Here is a 21,353-nt window from a genome sequence, read left to right as displayed (position 1 = left end):
TGGATATAATTAGCTAGGAAGGTGTTCATTCTGGTCGCTAACACTTTAGTCATCAATTTGAGATCCGCATTAATTAGCGATATAGGGCGATAATTGGCAGGGTCCCCATGATCTTTCCCCGGTTTAGGAATTACTTGTATGAGGGCTTCATTCTCGTGTGTACCTAGTGTGTCTCCTTTCCGTATTGCATTAAAAAAAGAACATAGATGCGGAGTCAATATGGCTGCGAATTTTCTATAATAATGACCCGTGAAACCATCCGGGCCAGGTGCTTTTGCAGGATTCAGACATTTAATAGCAGCCAAAATTTCCCCCTCATTAAAATCTGCTTCCATTAGCTCTATATGTTCTTGTGCAAGTTGTGGTAATGACATATCATGGAAAAATTTGTCTGCTCTGATTTTAGGAAATGAGTTAGGTTTATTATATAAAACTTAGTAAAGAACCTAGAAAATTCTTGTATTATCATTTGGGGATTTTGGGTAGGTTTCCCATCTCTCGTCCGAATTCTCGGCATGGCAGGAATAAAAGGACGGGGGGGAAAGTTTTCTTGCCAAAAGGGTTGAAGGTTTATCTCCCCTGGTGTAGAAACGATGTCTAGACCAGCGGAGGTACTTCTCAGCCTTGGTTGTGAGACTAAAATGTAGTGCTGACCGTGCTATATCTATTTTATGGCGTAAATCTAATTGAGGATTAGCTTTTTGTTCCTGGACTATTTTATGTAGCTCTTCTTCCTGTTGCTGTATCTTCTGCGTATTGTCACGTTTGTTTCTGGAGGCTATTTGAATCAGCTTACCGCGAATAGTGGCTTTATGAGCTGCCCAATTAATGCCGGGGAGGTGTCGCCAGAATGGTTTTCAATGAAGTATTGTCGAAGGGCTTTCTCTACTTCAGCGTATACTATGGGGTCATTAAGTAGTGTAGCATTAAGCCGCCAGGTTGAGGGTTGTGGTCTCATCCATAGGTCGGATAGTGTCATTAGAATTGGTGAATGGCCTGACCATGAGCTGGGTGCTATTTCAATCGAAGTGATTGACGGCAGTAGTGAGGATTGTGTGAGTAAGTGGTCTATGCGAGAATATGTTTTGTGGACTTGAGAGTAGTGTGTAAAATCTCTGGTTGTGGGATGAAAGTCTCTCCATACATCCACTAGATCATAGGAATATAACATCCGAGCTAGTTTAACGCCTTGTTTGGGGATATGTTTCACAACGGGTTTGTGTGCATTAGATCTATCTAGAATTTGATCTAGGGAGACGTTACTGTCTCCACCCAGTATAACTTTACCTTGTGCATGCGGGAGCAGAATTTTTAGCATATTTTCGAAGAATGTTACCTGACCCGTATTAGGCGCGTAATATGATATAAGTGTGAGAGCACTTTCATTAACTTTTCCCACAACCATGATATATCTCCCTTCCTTGTCTTTAATGACCGTGTTGGGGGTAAACGGAACTCTCTTTGCGATGCAAATCGCCACCCCTCTTTTTTTATCTGGGCCGTTTGATAAATAAAAGGTGGGATATCTAGAGTTTAGATATCGGGGAGCTGAGGTGCGCGAGAAATGTGTTTCTTGGAGGAGTAAGAAGTCTATATCTAATTTATGGTAATTTTGGAAAGCTTTGGCACGTTTTGTAGGGGAATAATATCTAAGATTTTTAATCAATTAAGTAACTAAGTCAATAGTGAGGACTTACTCCATGATGTAAGAGCTAGATGGGAAGAGGACGTGGGGGCTATGACACAGGCGCTGTGGAAGAGAATCTTAGAGATGGGACCGTTGTTATCAGTCCCCCCCCACAGAAGATATCGCACCTGATGTTGCTAAATAGAGCCTATTATACACCCAAACGCCTCTTTAAGTTCGGAAGAAGATCTAATGATAGTTGCCCTAGATGTCAGGGGATTGGGGATCTCATTCATATGATGTGGAGATGTCCCAAGCTGTTTCGATACTGGGAGGGGGTGATTAATAGCTTGAGAGACATATTTGGTATTATATTGGAGAAAGAGGCTATAGTATGCATCTTGGGGTATAGATGGACACAAGGGGAGAGGAAGAGTACTACACTGGCAATTTTGAGATGTCTGTTCTAAACGAGGAAGGTGATTGCATTGAGATGGCAATCAAGGGAACCCCCTACTGTAAGAGACTGGATCGCTACATTAAATGAAACCCTCTGTAGGGAAAGAACAGAGTACATTAAGAGAGGTAATCTTAGGGAATTTGATGAGATGTGGAGGCCATGATTGGAGAAGGTGGGATGCTTTTAATAAGAAGTAAAGAATATAACAGAGCGGGGTACAATAATAAAACCCCCAGGCTGTCAGGGAAATGGAATACCAGATTATAATCTATAGGGTGTCTGCTCTAATCAGATAAATAATAGCTAATAGAAGCTTAGTTTGTTAAAATATTTGGGCTGGAAATCTAATCTTGAGTATTTTTTTTAAGGGAGTGGGGTGTTGGAAGGGGGGAGGGGGAGAGAGGGAAAAGGGAAAGAATGAAGGAACTATGGTATATATATTAATTAATTTGGATAATTTTGGAATTGGTTGTAGGAGCGGAGGCGGGAAGTTTCTTAGCCCCTTTTTATTATCGGCTTTTGTGTTGTTATATTGAACCCGCCCCGTGCCTCTATTTGTCCACAGTAATTGATTGTTAGTCAATGCTTAACTATCATCTTGTTCAAATCTTTGTCTAAAGCTTAAGAAATATATATATATAAAAAAAAAGAAGAAGAAGAAGGGAAGGGAAAAAAAAGGAAAGAAAAAGGGAAAACAAAGGGGGAAAGTATTTGCCACAATGGTGTGATTCCGAGAAGGAAACTGAAAATGAATGTTAAGCTGAATAAGCCTCCAGTGTTCTCTGAAGTGGTTAAAAAAAAAAAAAAGTAATAGAAACATCTGCGGCTGGGTGCACACCTCCAACCGATGCGGCTCGCAGCAGGGGTCCGGTGCATCCCTGTTCTCCGTTTCAGGGATGAATCAGGGACGATTTTTTGCCTGAATTCGGCCCTGAAACGGAGCCAAAGTTGCTCAGAGTTCCTGCAGCCGCAATGGAGATATGTGAACCGGCTCCATAGAGAGCCGGTCACAATCTCCTGTCATGCGAATTGGATGTGGGGAAACCCGCATCCAATTCAAGTTGAAGCTCCATGGAATATATGTCCTGTGAGGCGAGAGTCTGAACTACTGGCATATGTGCCTATTTTGGTCCTGGGACTTTGCAGTATTGTAGTGGTAGGATTAGCATGGCATCCAGTAAATTAGCATTTTCAGAAGAAATTCAACAATGGAAGTTTCAATGTTCCCAGCACAGATTGATTTACTAGCCACTCCTGGTTGCCTGGCTATTGTACTGATGGATCCACTACAATGCTTTCTAGCTCACAGATTCAGAACATACACATATATTCTGACATCCATTTGCAGCATATTTATTCCAGGTCAAAAACTCATAGAAAAGGGACGATGTGACCTGCTGCTACAGCTGTGCTAGAGTAAAAGCAGCTAGAAGATGTCTGGAGGTATGCACAGGTAAGTATGATACAATTATTCTTAGGTCCCCTCTGGGGAGAAATCCCTTCACTTCCGGTCCTATCCTTTCACTTCCCGTCCTATAGCCACCACAGGAAATGAGAGGAGATCTCTCCAAAAGTGAGGGGATCCTTGGGTGTCACCGGAGTTACTACAAGTGATTTCAATGAAAATATTGAAAAAATGGTGTTTTGTTTGAATGAACAGAAAAACAAGAAATGGATCAAAAGCTTACTAAATCTAACTGATTGGAGTTATGTAGTTTAAAGTTCTTATTCAATGCTATCATTTGGGTTGCATTGGTTGAATGATCATATAGATATGTGTGGCCACCTTAACTATTCTCCACCTAAAGCCAAAACAATAGCAAGTCTGACTTTGTAAATACTTGCTCAATTGAATGCACTATAGACTGGCATGCAATAAAGCCTTTATGTAAGCCAGGGTTTATCTTTTGCAAAGACAGCCTATTCTGTGTGCCAACTTCCACTTACAATGCTGCATATGAAAAAACAAAAAAAACAAACACACACGTCTATGTAATCCTCTTCAATAACTTATATAGAATGCATTAATGAGACTTATTTATTGGATACCTTTCTGCCAAGTAGCTGATTGGATAATGTTGATTTTCCAGCATTCGGGGCCCCTATGATAGCAATTGTAAGGATTCTGGGGCTCTCTGGTTGATCTGGGGTATGTCTCAATAAACCGTCTTGATCAGCTGTGGAGACAGAAGGAAAAAATTCAAATTTACTAAACAAAACTGCATAAAATCAGCTACATTACATAGAAGAAACCATAATAGCTCCCTATGTCTGCATGTTTTTCTTCCAATTGACCCAAGCAAGGTCTTTGACTAAAGCAATCTAAAAATAAATAAATAACTACAATGAGTTTTAATATTTTGACTTGCTTAAAGTGGAACTCAAGCCTCAATTTCAGTCTTGCACAGATGTACAGACTCCTTTCCTGTACTGAAATGGCTTACTCCAATTTCACTGAACACTGTTAGCTTCTCACACTGTGCATTAGGAACCACAGCAAATTAGGAAGAGCGCCCTTACTTCCTCCCAGCCTTACTGTCCCTGGGCCACTTTTTTCATGTATTGGATTTTTGTTCTTTCGATTAAGTACACTCAATTACATGTGTGCGTAATCTAAGATGGTCTGCATGCAAATAGAACCTGTCTAGGAATGCCTACTCTTCCAATCTGATATCCAGCCATCAAGGCAATTTGATACTTGCATAACGCCTCCCAAGATCAAGTTGTTAAAACTGCACCATGGTAAATAAGAAAAAATATCCAGTCAGATATAAAGATCTAGGGTTGCCTACATATGCTGTACCTTTAACAACTCCCAATCCCTGACATTGTGCCCGACTGCTAAGCAGTTACCTAGCGCACAGCAATTCTAGTGGAAAATGGCTACACAACCTATGCACACATTACACATTTTCTTACACTAAAGGGGAAATACAGTTGTTTTGCTATTGTAACATATATACTACTATGGAAAAGTTTTAGGCAAATGTGAAAAATACTGTAAACTAAGAATTCTTTCAGAAATAGAAGTCTTAATCATTTATTTTATCAATTAACAAAATGCAAAGTGAGCGAACAGAAGACAAATCTAAATCAAAATCAATATTTGGTGTGACTACCCTTTGTCTTTAAACCAGCATCAATTCTTCCACTTGCACACGGTCAGGGATTTTGTAGGATTAAAGTTAGGTGTATGAATGACCAATTATACTGAGCAGGTGCCAATGATCATCAATTTTTTTTTTTTAAATCAAATTTTATTTACAGATTTTTTCTTTACAAGTAGAGAACATACGGGGTTATTTACAAAAGTCAAATCCACTTTCCACTACAAGTGCACTTCAAGGGCACTTGGAAGTGCAGTCGCTGTAAATCTGAGGGGAAGATCTGAAATGAGGGGAAGCATCTGCTGATTTTATCATCCAATCATATGCAAGCTAAAATGCTGTTTTTTAGCTGTACTTTATTTTCCTTGCATGTCCCCCTCGGATTTACAGCGACTGCACTTCCAAGTGCACTTGTAGTGCAAAGTGTATTTGCCTTTCGAAAATAACCCCCATAGAGACACACTTAAAAGGGAAAAAGGCTGTGCACTTTGAAGAGTGCAGTTGCTCCAGAAACTCTGCTACTTTCTAACATCCAATCATGTGCAAGCAAAAATTTTGTTTTTTTATTTTCCTTGCATGTGATTGGGAACTCTTTGCAAAGTGAAGCCTTACCTCATATACTAAGCTCAGGAGCAACAGCGCTTGCAGAGTGCAGTCTATTTGTCTTTAGTAAATCAACCCCACAGAATAAAATAACTAAAAATAGAAAAAAGTAAACAAAATAGCAACAAAAGAAAAAAATTAAATTGCAGCACTGAGCCCACAAGTTACAATTAAATACATATATCAATGTAGCACCTGTACTCCTCTAACATACTTGCCAAACTAATAAATATCCCACAAGTAACAATGAGAGCAACTTTCTGAACAAATTGTAATAGACAGGCCCATTGGGTCTATCCAACTAGACCATATTTCAGAAAATGTATGTAGAGCATTGTGAGAGAGGTATGCATGTTTCTCAAACAGAAAATATTTATTCACTTCAGATTTCCACTCATCTACTGATGGCGGAGTAGAGGATACCCATCATCAATTTCATATCTAGGTTGAAACAGTCATTAAAGTGTTTGTGAAGTGTTTATTTTTTCCTTCTATAGTTCCCTCTGATATATAATAAGCTTCCCAGTGGATGTCATTTATAAAATATGCGGTATAATAGCTTACATGAGAGCGCCGTTTGGCGCTCAGCTGACTGTTCGCCAGTCTCCTCTCCTGATGCTCTATCTGCAGGGGTAGGTGCTGGGAAACCCCCCCCCCTGACGTCAGCCGAGGAGAGGAAGAGAACTGTGGGCAGTCATGTGAGTACTGAATGGCACTCGGAAGTAAGCTATTATACCGCACATTTTTATAAATGACATCCACTGCAGAGTTTACTGTTATAAATCAGAGGGAACTATAGAAGAAAAAAAACCAAAACAGTTATTTTGAGTGCGGGGGGGAGGGGGTAGACAGAGGGAGACCCAGACACAGAAGAGCAGGGCTGCCGATGATAGAGGCACGTACTCTGACCACGGTGTCAGGGCTCAGCAGCCCTGATATATCATAGTCAGCGTACAGGGGGGAGGGTATAGCCAGGCAGGATCAGCCAGGTATTACAGGTGTTACATGGGGCCAAATGACACAGCACAAACACTGTGCTGTATAACATGCTTTAAGGGAACAGGATCATTTTTTTGGGGGGGGGGGGTTAACAAACGCTTTAACTGAAACAGATACAGCTGTGCAGGAGACTTAAAACTGGGTGAGGAACAGCCAAACTCTGCAACCAAGGTGAAGTTTTGGAAGACAGTTTTTAGGTCACAGGTCATACACCATGGCAAAACTGAGCACAACAAGACACAAGGTAGTTTTACTGCATCAGCAAGGTCTTTCCCAGGTAAAGATTTCAAAGAAGGCTGGGGTTTCAAGATATGCTGTTCAAGCTCTTTTGAAGAAGCATTGGATGTATTGGATTGAGCCAGTTGGAAGTATGTCCGGAAGTTATGATAATACCGCAACCCAGGAGCAACACACCGCCATCTTGGTCCACCCTGTGCTCCAGACCGAACACAGCAGTTGGAAGCCAGTGTCTGGGGAAAAAAAAAAAAAGAGAGCAGACACCCTCTGCCTCTTGGCCTGCAGCAATGAGGGAGAGACAATCAGGGAGCTATCAGACAAATGCTTGAAGATGGGGGGATGGTTGTTGGAGCGAAACCTCAGGCAAAAAAGGACCCCCAGGAGGTCCTCCAATCACCCTGTCCTGAAGCTGCCTAACCTCCCTAAAGGCTTGTAGAGGCAGTCGGACGGGGAGGCCCTTGCAACTATCACAGAGCCTAGAAGAAAATAACAAACTGCTAATTGGTCTGGAGGAAACACTAGAACTGACGCATGCAGGTAGGAGTGAACTATTTGTAGGTGGGAGGAGCCCTCTCTTTCAGATGCTGCCCTGGAAGACGACTTGAGAAATCACTGTACTTACCTGTTCTACAGCCACTCTGGTCCCATGCTGAAGCTGTCAGAGGTGGCTTCAGTGTGTGGGAGTGTGCAGGAGTGGCAGCCAACAATGGTAGCCCCATAGTAACTCTATGGGTGACGTCACTTCCCAGCTGTTGTCGGTTCTCTCCTGCACACAGAATCAGCTGCTGGGGACCGGACCAGCTTCAGAAAAGGTAAATATAGCGATTTTTGCTTTACATCGTTAGATAGATTAAAAGTGTTACTAAACTAAGTAATATGAAAATAGTTAATCTGCCCCCCTGCAGTGCCCAGAGCTTAGAAATCTGTTTACATTAAAATACTGCCACTATATACCTTTTTGGCTGATCTGTATACCATGGTCATGTGATAAACTGCAGGGTTTGCCAGAGTGCTTAGTTTTCAGGTAGGAGGAGGAGATTTCCACTACAGTCTGTGTCCTCATGCTGTTATGGGAAGCAGATCATCCATGAATCAAGATGTCCCACCCACTGTGTTTTTTTTAGTTACTGGGCATGGAGGAGAAGGAGGGAGGGACTGGGTTGTCATTTAGGATCTTTATACACGTCCACATGTCTGATGTCAATACCATATGACTTGAAAAACTCAGCTTAACAAGGAACTGTTCTCTCCAGCAATATAGACCAAACTGAGCATGTGCATCTTTACTACCCTCACTGTGTGTTATCTGGCCTAGCCAAGAGAGACCCTGCAGGAGGGGGAGGATCTGTGCATAGAGGATCAAAGAGCCTTTTTACACAATGCGAATGAGAATTAACCCCTTAAGTTTCACAGTGAGTATAACAAGCATGCTATGCTGCATATACAGACTGATACAGACTGATTTTACTGTTGTGGGTTTAGTAACACTTTAAGCTTAGAATGTGGCTGAGAGTAGGTTTAGACTGGAATTCCACTTTAATGCAGCAGATGAAAAACGCATCATGCTTACTTCCCTTCGACGTCGGAAGATGTCCAGAAGTGCCATTAACACAATACTGTCAGAAACAATAAGACCCAGGTACACCCATCTACTGTCTGAGAAGCCTGGCCAGAAATGGTCTTCATGGAAGAATTGCGGCCAAAAAGCCATACCTCCAATGTTTGAAAAAGGCTAAATGACACAACTATGCACGAAAACATAGGAACTGGAGTGCAGAAAAATGGCAACAGTTGCTCTGGAGTGAGGAGATAAAATGTGAAATATTTGGCTGTAGCAGGAGGCAGTTTGTTCGCCAAAGAGCTGGAATGCCATGCAATAATGAGTGTCGCAGGCAACAGTGAAGCATGATGGAGGTTCCTTGCAAATTTGGAGCTGCATTTCTAAAAATTAAGTTGGAGATTGTCAGGATCAACGGTGTCATCAATGCTGAGAAATACAGGCAGATACTTATCCATCATGCCATACCATCAGGGAGGCATGTGATTAGCCCAAAATAAATTCTGCAGTAGGACAACAACCCCATACATACAGCCAATGCCATTCAGAACTATCTTCAGGATAAAAAAAGAACAAGGAGTCCTGGAAGTGATGGTTAGGCCCCCACAGAGCCCTGATCTCAACATCATGGAGTCTGTCTGGGATTACATGAAAAGACAGAAGGATTTGAGGCAGCCTACATCCACAGAAGATCTGTGGTTCGTTCTCCAAGATGTTTGGAACAACCTACCTGCCATGTACCTAGAAAACAATTGATATTCTTTTGAAGGCAATGGGCGGTCACAACAAATATTGACTTGATTTGGATTTCTCTTCCGTTCATTTACTTTCCATTTTGTTAATTGATAAAAGTTAACTACTAAACACTTCTATTTCTGAAAGTATGCTTAGTTACCATTTTTATCGGCGTATAACACGCACCCCAAGTTTTGGAGGGAATTTTAAGGAAAAAAACTTTTAGGAATAAAGTTTAAGGAAGAAAAACTTACATTAAAATGCCCATCAATGCAGCGTTATCGGTGTCCATCTGCAGCCTTGTCAGTGTCAGTGCAGCCTTGCTCCAGTGTCTATTGCAGCCTTGTCAGTGCAGCTTTGCCCCAGTGCAGAATTGTCAGTGCAGCCTTGTCAGTGCAGCTTTGCCCCAGTGCAGAATTGTCAGTGCAGCCTTGCCAGTGCAGCTTTGCCCCAGTGCAGAATTTTCAGTGCAGCCTTGCCCCAGTGTCCATTGCAGCCTTGTCAGTGCAGCTTTGCCCCAGTGCAGCCTTGTCAGTGCAGCCATGTCAGTGCAGCTTTGCCCCAGTGCAGCCTTGTGTGATCGCCGCCGACATACACAGCCGTGTGTAAATTCAAATATGGCGCCGAGACTGCAGGGACTCGGCGGAGCCGAGATACACATACCCGAGAGTCCTCGGCTTTTCTCGGCGCCGCTTACAGTCCCGCCCAGTCCCGCCATTGGACCTGTGTGATGTCCATCATAGGGCGGACTGGGCGGGACTGTAAGCAGCGCCGAGAAAAGCCGAGGACTCTCGGGTATGTGTATCTCGGCTCCGCCGAGTCCCTGCAGTCTCGGCGCCATATTTGAATTTACACACGGCTTTGTATGTCGGCGGCGATCGCGGCAATCGCTCCAATCACACAAAATTGGCGGGGATTTTCAGGGGAAAAAAGTGCGTGTTATATGCCGATAAATACGGTAACAGCATTTTTTCACACCTGCCTAAAACTTTTGCACAGTAGTACATATGTTAAATACAATAGCAAACATTAGAGAGAAAGCATGTAAAAAATGTGAAAGTCCAATTAAAAATTGCTTTATGGTAACAAAAAAAAACCTGTACTTCACCCTTAGCGCAAGAAAATGTGCAATATGTGAATAGGTTTTGTAGCCATATACCCTCCCAGACAGTAATAGGAAACATTTGTAGTTTTTACCTTTATTAAAGGAAACCGCTGGTGGCTGTGGAGTGAGACATTCTTCTGCAGGCTGCTCCTGGCTCACCCCCTGCAAACTCCCGATAGCAGAGTCCTTTCCATGCAGACATGCTGCAAACGTGGCTATCCTCAGAGGCTCCCGCTTCCTTACAAGTATGACACAGGCTAAAAACAGAAAAATTAAAGTTACAACAACCTGTAAAAGTTTATAAAAATCTGTGGTAGAAATACGATATTATGGAAAAGATATCCATCGCTGCAAAATGGAAAAAATGTGCCATTTTAGTATAGTTGCAAAACACCTTAAGCTGGCCATAGATTTTTTTTTTCAATCAGCCTACTGGCTAATCAAAAAGAGAGTAAAAGGATTCCTCCATCCACACAAGTGAGGTTGATGAAGGAATCCTCCCTGCTGAGACATTGTATTCTAACAGTGGGGACTCTCTACAGTCAGAATCCACTGGCTGCAGTCACTGATCGAGAAAACATTTCCAACATTCTCTTTCAACAGAAGTCGATCGTCGGGAGGGGCTACACATTGATCAATATTTGGCCAGTCATTGCAGAACCTTCAACTTCAAAAGACTTATGCCGCGTACACACGATCGGACTTTCTGGCATACTTGGTCCGGCACACTTTCCGCCGGACTTTGTCCGCCAGGTGCGCCGGACTTTAAAACGGACGGACTTGCCCACACACGACCGGACTTTCCGGCGGGCTAAATCCGCCCGTCTTTCCGACGGACTTTTGCCGGAGTTATGGCGGACTTTCAGAATGAACGGACTTGCCCACACATGGACAAGTCCGTTCATTTTGAACGTGACTCAGGTACGACGGGACTAGAAAAGGAAGTCAATCTTGCCGCTTTTATCGGCGAGATTGACACCTTGTGAGCCCCGTCGCGGGGCATACCAGGCCCTTAGGTCTGGTATGGGTTATAAAGGGAACCCCCTATGCCGAAAAAACGGCGTGGGGTCCCCCCCCCCAAAGCACCTTGTCCCCATGTTGATGAGGACAAGGGCCTCTTCCCGACAACCCTGGCCGTTGGTTGTCGGGGTCTGCGGGCGGGGGCTTATCGGAATCCGGGAGCCCCCTATAATAAGAGGGCCCCCAGATCCCGGCCCCCCCACCCTATGTGAATGAGTATGGGGTACATGGTACCCCTACCCATTCACCTAGGGAAAAAGCGTCAATAATAAAACACACTACACAAGTTTTTAAAATAATTTATTAAACAGCTCCGGGGGGGTCTTCCTCCGGCTTCGAGGGTCTTCTTCCGGCTTCGGGGGTCCCCAGTGTTCCAATTCTTTGGCCGGCTCCTCCGCTGTCTTCAGGCCGCTCTTTTGCCAGCGGAGGTCCGGACTTCTGGGCTTCTTGTCTTCTTCCCTCTTCTCTTCTCCAGATGTTGCCACAACGCTCTCTCCGGCTGGACTGCTCTCTGAGTGCTCCATTGTGACTTATATAGGCGGAGACCCCGCTCCCTTATGATGTCACAGTCCCTGGGCATGCTGGGACTGTGAGGTTTTAGGGGGCGTGGTCACCGGGTGATGTTGACCACACCCCCTAAAACGTCACAGTCCCAGCATGCCCAGGGACTGTGACATCATAAGGGGGTGGGGTCTCCGCCTATATAAGTCACAACAGAGCACTCAGAGTGCAGTCCAGCCAGAGAGAGCGTCGTGTCAACATCTGGAGAAGAGAAGAGGGAAGAAGACAAGAAGCCCAGAAGTCCGGACCTCCGCTGGCAAAAGAGCAGCCTGAAGACAGCGGAGGAGCCGGCCCAAGAACTGGAACACCGGGAGAAGAGGCCGGAGGGAGCGGAGAAGAACCAACCGGACGCCGGAGGAAGAGGAACCAGAGGGACCCCGTAGCCGGAAGAAGACCCTCGAAGCCGGAGGAAGACCCCCCCCGGAGCTGTTTAATAAATTATTTTAAAAACTTGTGTAGTGTGTTTTATTATTGACGCTTTTTTCCCTAGGTGAATGGGTAGGGGTACCATGTACCCCATACTCATTCACATAGGGTGGGGGACCGGGATCTGGGGGCCCTCTTATTATAGGGGGCTCCCGGTTTCCGATAAGCCCCCCGCCCGCAGACCCCGACAACCAGCGGCCAGGGTTGTCGGGAAGAGGCCCTTGTCCTCATCAACATGGGGACAAGGTGCTTTGGGGGAGGGGGGCCCCGCAGGGCCCCCCTCCCCCAAAGCACCCCCCCATGTTGAGGGCATGCGGCCTGGTACGGTTCGGTGGGGGGGGGGCGCTCGCTCGTCCCCACCCCCTTTCCTGACCGGCAGGGCTGCGTGCTCGGATCGGGGTCTGGTATGAATTTTAGGGGGGACCCCACGCCGTTTTTTCGGCATAGGGGGTTCCCTTTATAATCCATACCAGACCTAAGGGCCTGGTATGCCCCGCGCTTGCCGCAATAGGAAAATTTGTTTTTCCTATTGCAGCGAGCGCGAAATGCAATACCCTGCCCCTGCGTCGTATCTGGTCCGTTGGACCAGCATAGAGATGAGCAGGCTTTCCGTCGGACCAGCACACAGACGAGCGGACTTTCCGCCAGAAACTGAGTCCGACGGAAAGATTTAAAACATGTTTCAAATCTAGGTCCGGCGGGCTTTTGGGAAAAAAGTCCGCTCGTGTGTACGCGGCATTAGTGTAAAGTAATTATTCACAGGTCAACTTTCTTATAGGGTTGCAACTAACTATTATTTTAACAATCGATTAGTTGGCCGAATATTGTTTCGATTAATTCAATAATAACCTTAAAAAAAAGTGTGGTGTATAATTTAGTTAATATGTAAAAGTTAAAAAAAAAAAAAGGAATTTATTCTTAAATATCTATATGCAGTCATAAATATACATAACCAACTATATGGTTAGGGATCTAAAATCTTGAATCCACTCTGAGAATAACAGACAGAAGAGATATACTGTATATACTATTAGAGGTTGAAAAAAAAAAAAAGAAAAAAAATGAAAAGACTGTTTTGCCGATTTTCAGACAGAACTGTAATATATTATATGCTGGCCATACAAAAACAATGTCTTTCTTCAAAAAAAAAAAAAAATTGTAATTTTAAGAACATTTGTTCAATTTTCAGTCAGATCAATGTTCGTTTTCGACCACAGTGATGGGAAAATTCGAAGGAACATAATAGAAAACTTCTTGGTCAAAGGAATTTTCAGACAGTGTATGTGGTTTTCGTTCAGAAATTACATTAATTTTAAAACAATGTTAAAAAGCAAGAGAATTTTTCAAACAACATTTTTTAATTCAGCGAATGTACAAAGATTTTTCGTATGAACATTCTTGTCCGAAAATCGATAAGTGTATGACCAGCATAAGGCTCGGTTCACACTTCACACCTATGCAGTTTGCTTTTGATCTGTTTCTACAGTGCTTTTTGCATACATGATTTAGAACCACTCACTTCCTGTCCAGAACTACATGTCCCATGAGGCATTGCTCTTCACACGTTCACATCTTCTCAGGCACTTACTGACATGTATGGATGGTGTAATGAGCTGTATGTGTGCTGCACTGTATTTCCTGATATGTAAACAAATAATGCATTCTGTATGCAGGCCAACTAATCGGCTGGCTGATTAATCGATTATTATTAGTATGGAGGATTTATATAGCGCCAACAGTTTGTGCAGCGCTTAACAAAATGAAGGTAGACATTACAGTTACATTGCAATTTGGTACAAGAGGAATCAGAGGGCCCTGCTCGTTACAGCTTACAATCTAGGAGGGAGGGTCAAAAGATACAAAAAGTTAATAGCTGTGGGGGGATGAGCTGATTGAGAAAGTAAAACAAACAGTGTATTAGTTAGAAGCAGGGTAAGCTTCTATAAAGAGAAGGGCTTTCGTGGATCGTCTAAAGATGGATAGATTAGGGACAGATTGGGGTAGGGAGTTCCAAAGGATGAGAGAAGCTCTGGAGAAGTCCTGGAGGCGAGCATGGGAGGAGATGACAATGGCGCTAGAGAGCAGGAGGTCTTGGGAGGACCAAAGAGAGCAGCTTGGTTGGTATTTTGAGACTAGGTTAGTGATGTAGCGGGGGGCAGAGTTGTGGACGGCTTTGTAAATTATTGTTAGTACTTTGGATTTTATTTGTTGGGTGAGTGGAAGCCAGTGGAGGGATTGGCAGAGAGGGGTGGTGGACACTGAACAGTTGGTAAGGTGGATGAGTTTTGCAGCGGCATTCATTATGGACTAAAGGGGGGATAGTCTATGTAAAGGTAGTCCAATTCACCAGGGAGTGAATTAGAAGCTTGGTGGTGTCATTGGTTAAAAAGGGGCGTATTCTGGAGATGTTGTGGAGGCTAAGGCAACATGATTTGGACAGTGATGGGATGTGGGCCTGAAAGGAAAGTTCAGAGTCTAGGGTTACCCCTAGTACCCTGGCATGTGGGGATGGACTGATAGTTGTGCCATTGATCTTGACAGAGAAGTCAGGGGAAGGGGCACGTGGGGGAGGAAATATTATGAGCTCAGTTTTAGATGGATTCAGTTTGAGGAAGTGATGTGTCTGTTAGTAAATCAGTGATGTTTGAGGAGACTGATGGGGTGAGATGAGGGGTAGAGAGATGGATTTGGGTGTCATTGGCATATAAATGGTAGTGGAAGCCATGGGAGGCTATCAGCTGACCCAGGGAGGATGTGTAGATTGAGAATAGTAGAGGTCCAAAGACAAAACCTTGGGGAGGAGGAAGTAGAGTTGTAAGTCACACTAAAGGTGCGGTGAGATAGGTAAGATTCGAAACAATGGAGAGCACAGCCATGGATATTTTCATAATCTATTCGTTGTTTCAGCCCTACTTTCTTACAGAATCTGCCTTCAGATGTAACAAGGTTCTGGGCATCTTTGAAGTACCACAGGTGCAGTACGCACTTACACAGTTAAAACATTGCTAACTGACTGGCTGTTGTACATTAACACAAACGGATCACAACACAATTATGGTAGGTGCCATTACTTGCCTGAAAATGTTAGTTGCCTGGCTATTACACTGACCCACTAGCTTGAAAGGATAACAGTACTTTTGTACAATTATCCTTTAAAAGACCCCCCACCAGGTTAGGGGGAGCTCCACAATTTTTCACAATTCCCATCCTGCCCTCGGACAATACCATTTGTCCTTCCATGGTAGTCGGAGGAAGGTGTAGGTGCTACCTGTGTGGATATAAATGCTGGAGTATTTTCCTGACACTCATTAGAGCTGAGGAAGTGGCTTGGACAAGCTAGAAGACATCTTCAGTGTTACAGAACAAGTTCAGTTGAATTAGATTATCCACTAAACTAATGAAAAGTACCACTAAATCTTGTTCACTGAATGTTCAAGCTCTTAAAAACACACACAGTATCTCACAAAAGTGAGTACACCCCTTACATTTTTGTATATATTTTATTATATCTTTTCATGTGACAACACTGAAGAAATGACACTTTGCTACAATGTAAAGTAGTGAGTGTACAGCTTGTATAACAGTGTAAATTTGCTGTCCCCTCAAAATAACTCAACACACAGCCATTAATGTCTAAACCGCTGGCAACAAAAGTGAGTACACCCCTAAGTGAAAATGTCCAAATTGGGCCCAATTAGCCATTTTCCCTCCCCGGTGTCATGTGACTCGTTAGTGTTACAAGGTCTCAGGTGTGAATGGGGAGCAGGTGTGTTAAATTTGGTGTTATCGCTCTCACTCTCTCATACTGGTCACTGAAAGTTAAACATTGCACCTCATGGCAAAGAACTCTCTGAGGATCTGAAAAAAAAAAAAAAAAATTGTTGCTCTACATAAAGGTGGCCTAGGCCAGTGATGGCAAACCTTTGCCCCCAAGATGTTTTGTAACTACATTTCCCATGATGCTCCAGCACTCTGCAGTGTAGTGGAGCATCATGGGAAATGTAGTTCCAAAACATCTGGGATGCCAAGGTTCGCCATCACTGGCCTAGGCTATAAGAAGATTGCCAAGACCCTGAAACTGAGCTGCAGTACGGTGGCCAAGATCATACAGCGGTTTAACAGGACAGGTTCCACTCAGAACAGGCCTCGCCATGGTCAACCAAAGAAGTTGACTGCACTTGCACAGCGTCATATCCAGAGGTTAGCTTTGGGAAATAGACGTATGAGTGAAGCCAGCATTGCTGCAGAGGTTGAAGGGGTGGGGGGGTCAGCCTGCCAGTGCTCAGACCATACACCGCACACTGCATCAAATTGGTCTGCATGTCTGTCGTCCCAGAAGGAAGCCTCTTCTAAAGATGATGCACAAGAAAGCCCGCAAACCGTTCGCTGAAGACAAGCAGACTAAGGATATGGATTACTGGAACCATGTCCTGTACTCTGAGGAGCCCAAGATACACTTATTTGGTTCAGATGGTGTCAAGCGTGGGTCGCAGCAACCAGGTGAGGAGTACAAAGACAAGTGTGTCTTGCCTACAGTCAAGCATGGTGGTGGGAGTGTCATGGTCTGGGACTGCATGAGTGCTGCGGCATTGGGGAGCTACAGTTCATTGAGGGAACCATGAATGAAACATGTACTTACTGAAACAGAGCATGAGCCCCTCCCTTCGGAGACTGGGATGCAGGGCAGTATTCAAACATAACAACCCCAAACACACCTCCAAGACGACCACTGCCTTGATGTCATCATGGAGGAGTGGAAGAGGACCTCTTGTGACAACCTATGAAGCTCTGGTGAACTCCATGCCCAAGAGGGTTAAGGCAGTGCTGGAAAATAAAGTTGGCCACACAAAATATTGACACTTTGGGCCCAATTTAGACATTTTCACTTAGGGGTGTACTCACTTTTGTTGCCAGCGGTTTAGACATTAATGGCTGTGTGTTGAGTTATTTTGAGGGGACAGCAAATGTACACTGTTATACATGCTGTACACTCACTACTTTACATTGTAGCAAAGTGTCGTTTCCTCAGTGTTGTCACATGAAAAGTTACAATAAAATATTTACAAAAATAAGGAGGGGTGTACTCACTTTTGTTAGAAAAAAAAAATTAAAATAAAATAAATAAATATATAAATACACACACACACACACATACGCATTATGTACAAAACCGATAGACGCAGGTTTACAATATGTTCCAAACTTTGCTTGACACCCCCGTCATCTTCAAAAATCTGTGTGAAGGGCATCCTAATCTACAGCCAGAAGGTCTTTTGAAATCACAATTTAAACTCATGATGCATGTTTTAAAGGCCACAAAACAAACTATTGCAATGGTTTGGCTTTTCAAGCCAGTGGCCCAGGTCAAAGCTAGGTTCACTGGACATTCTCAAAGAGAAACTGACAATGAATAGACACAGTGGGTTGATTTACTAAAACTGGAGAATGCTAAATCTGGTGCAGCTGTGCATGGTAGCTAATAGGGATAGACCGATTATCAGTTCAGCCAATTTTCACTGTTTTTGAAGTATCGGTATCGGGCACAAGCATACCCGATATTACTTCTAGGGGTTTTTTACGGGGGTGATGCATGCAGCTGCAGGCATCATCCTGGTAACGTTCTTTAGAGCGGACAGTTGGCTTTATTGTAATAACAACCGATGCGGCTCGGCAGCCACTTGGCTGTTATTACAAGCAGCGGGAGAGGCCTTCGCGGATGCTTCATTCGGGTCTCAGGCCTAGTAACCGGGAAGCAATGTCATGACATCACTTCCTGAATTACTGAGAAAAAGGTATTGTTGCGCTACTAAGAAATTTTCCTTTTAAGATAAATCAGCAGCCAGCATCACCAGTATAATAACCATGTAAAAGTGAGTATAGACAAAAAATAAATGCAGCGCTAGGTGACTTCTAACATGTGTTTGGTGAATAAAGGGATATGTCACCCTTCATACATTAGTGATATGTGTACTCATCAAACAAGTGTATAGTGATATTTAAAAATCACAATAAAACTCATAAAACATAATAAAGTCCACAAGTGAAAATAAAGAATTTTCACTTGTGGACTTTATTATGTTTTATGAGTTTTATTGTGATTTTTAAATATCACAATACACTTGTTTGATGAGTACACATATCACTAATGTATGAAGGGTGACATATCCCTTTATTCAAACACTTCCTGAATTACTGGCATCTTAAAGGTGCCAGTTTTAAAAAAAAATACAACCCCTGGCAAAAATTATGGAATCACCAGTCCCTGAGGATGTTCCCTCAGTTGTTTATTGTTGTAGAAAAAAACTAGATCACAGACATGGCCAAAAACTAAAGGCATTTCAAATGGAAACTTTCTGGCTTTAAGAAACACTAAAAGAAATCAAGAAAAATAATTGTGGTGGCCAGTAACAGTTAGATTTATAGAACAAGCATAGGGAATAAATTATGGAATCACTCAATTCTGAGGAAAAAATTATGGAATCGCCCTGTAAATTTTCATTACAAACACTAACACCTGCATCAGATTAATGATGATCACACCTTGGAGAACTGTTGCAACAAGTGGACTGACATGAAGCATGGCTCCAACACCAGAGATGTCAATTGAAAAAAAAGGAGAGGATTATCAAACTCCTTAAAGAGGGTAAATCATCACGCAGAGTTGCACAAGATGTTGGTTGTTCACAGTCGGCTGTGTCTAAAGTATGGACCAAATACAAACAACATGGGAAGGTGGTTAAAGGCAAGCATACTGGTAGACCAAGGAAGACATCAAAGCGTCAAGACAGAAAACTTAAAGCAATATGCCTTGAAAACAGAAAATGTACAACAAAACAAATGAGGAACAAATGTGGAGGAAACTGGAGTCAACATCTGTGACCGAACTGTAAGAAACCGCCTAAAGGAAATGGGATTTACATACAGAAAAGCTAAAAGAAAGCCATCTCTAACACCTAAACACAAAAAAACAAGGTTACAATGGGCTAAGGAAAGGCAATCGTGGACTGTGGATGATTGGATTTCTGTCTTGACGCTTTGATGTCTTCCTTGGTCTACCAGTATGCTTTCCTTTAACCACCTTCCAATGTTGTTTGTATTTGGTCCATACTTTAGACACAGCCGACTGTGAACAACCAACATCTTGTGACAGCAAGATGCTGTCGTATGACGGCATCCCAGAACTAGATGACCGTGCTGTAGCCGTCATTCAGCTATAGCATGGTCGACCAGTTGTAAAGCCTAAAAATGTTTAGGCTTTACAACCACTTTAAATCCTGGACTCAACTCAACTGTTCAATTTCATTTTAGACATTGGGCTCAACTAGTCAAGCCATTTTTAAATTCTGGTCTCAACTGTTAGATCTATTTTGAAATCCTGGGCTCAACTGCTAAATCCGTTTTTAAAATCTGAGCTCAACTGTTCGATCTATTTTTAGATCCTTGTACTCATCTGTTTGATCTATGTTTAGATGCTGGGCTCAACTGTTTGATTTATTTTTAAATCCTGGTATCTGTTTTTAGATCCTGGGCTCAACTGTTCAATTTGTGTTTAAATCCTCGTCTCTACTACTAGATCTATTTTTAGATCCTTGGCTTCATTTATAGATTAATTTTTCAATCTATTATTAGATCTTGGCTTTTTAGCCCCAGATATAATAGTTGATGTAGGACACAGAGCCATCCTGACAGATCAAATGGTCTCTCCTTTAGCACAACCGTGAGGTCCTAACAAGCTTTCAGTCCGCAGGAAGCGATGAAGGTTTACCCCCAGAGCTGTCACCAAGTGATGTGCTGTAAGGGGAGCTGTCGCCGAGCAATGTGCTGTAAGCGGAGCTGTCGCCGAGCGATGTGCTGTAAGGGGAGCTGTCGCCGAGCGATGTGCTATAAGGGGAGCTGTCGCCGAGCGATGTGCTGTAAGGGGAGCTGTCGCCGAGCGATGTGCTGTAAGGGGAGCTGTCGCCGAGCGATGTGCTGTAAGGGGAGCTGTCGCCGAGCGATGTGCTGTAAGGGGAGCTGTCACCGAGCGATGTGCTGTAAATGAGTTATGTGCTGTAAGGGGAGCTGTCACTGAGTGATGTGCTGTAAATGAGTTATGTGCTGTAAGGGGAGCTGTCACCGAGCAATGTGCTGTAAGGGGAGCTGTCACCGAGCAATGTGCTGTAAGGGGAGCTGTCACCGAGCAATGTGCTGTAAGGGGAGCTGTCACCGAGGGATGTGCTGTAAGGGGAGCTGTAACAGAGTGATGTGCTGTAAGAGGAGCTGTTACCGAGGGATGTGCTGTAAGGGGAGCTGTCACCGAGGGATGTGCTGTAAGGGGAGCTGTCACCGAGCGATGTGCTGTAAGGGGAGCTGTCACCGAGCGATGTGCTGTAAGGGGAGCTGTCACCGAGCGATGTGCTGTAAGGGGAGCTGTCACCGAGGGATGTGCTGTAAGGGGAGCTGTCATGCAGTGACTGGTGTCCTCCCCCATCCTGTCGATCACACCCAGCGGACACTGACCTGCTCTTCTCCCGACCAGTCCCCGGACACAGCCGGCCCCCACAACCCTGACAGCGGCACCCCACATCTTCGTTCCCGATTACACTTGTCTCATGGTGAGTCCACGGGCGCGGCCATATTGGAATGTCGCCTAAGTGACGTTGCTAAACACAGCATGTCATCAGACATCCGACGCCATTTTTAGTAGTGGCAAAACAACAACTTTACAGACGCTTCTCTTGCTCTTGTGATTTTATTCACAAAACTAGTTGAAGAAGGTGCCGGTGTTCAGTCAATAAAAAAATGTGTCCTGTTATCTTTTCAGGCCGATCATACCAATTTACCGACAGGAGTAATGATAATAATGATGCTATGTATGCAGGGTGCTGGGAGTGGGAACCTCTGACAGGCTGGAAATGGATTATAAACCATGGGAG

General features: G+C 43.7%; 1 protein-coding gene across 1 annotated transcript in view; it reads right to left on the bottom strand.

Moving 5' to 3' along the window:
- Window positions 1–21,092, bottom strand: part of ERAL1 (Era like 12S mitochondrial rRNA chaperone 1) — a 56,149-nt gene extending 35,057 nt beyond the window's left edge. The window contains exons 1-3 of the mRNA XM_073616795.1: window positions 20,938–21,092; window positions 10,524–10,688; window positions 4,137–4,264 (exon numbers count right to left, since the gene is read on the bottom strand). Of these exons, the coding sequence (XP_073472896.1) occupies window positions 4,137–4,264; window positions 10,524–10,688; window positions 20,938–21,004 (360 nt within the window). The 5' untranslated portion in view covers window positions 21,005–21,092. The remainder of the gene's footprint in view (window positions 1–4,136; window positions 4,265–10,523; window positions 10,689–20,937) is intronic.
- Between the last annotated feature and the right edge of the window lie 261 nt (window positions 21,093–21,353).

This window comes from Aquarana catesbeiana, linkage group LG02 (assembly GCF_042186555.1).
Source record: "Aquarana catesbeiana isolate 2022-GZ linkage group LG02, ASM4218655v1, whole genome shotgun sequence".
Lineage (NCBI taxonomy): Eukaryota > Metazoa > Chordata > Amphibia > Anura > Ranidae > Aquarana > Aquarana catesbeiana.
The sequence above is the reverse complement of the archived record's forward strand: the minus strand, read 5'-3'. Positions and strand labels throughout refer to the sequence as shown.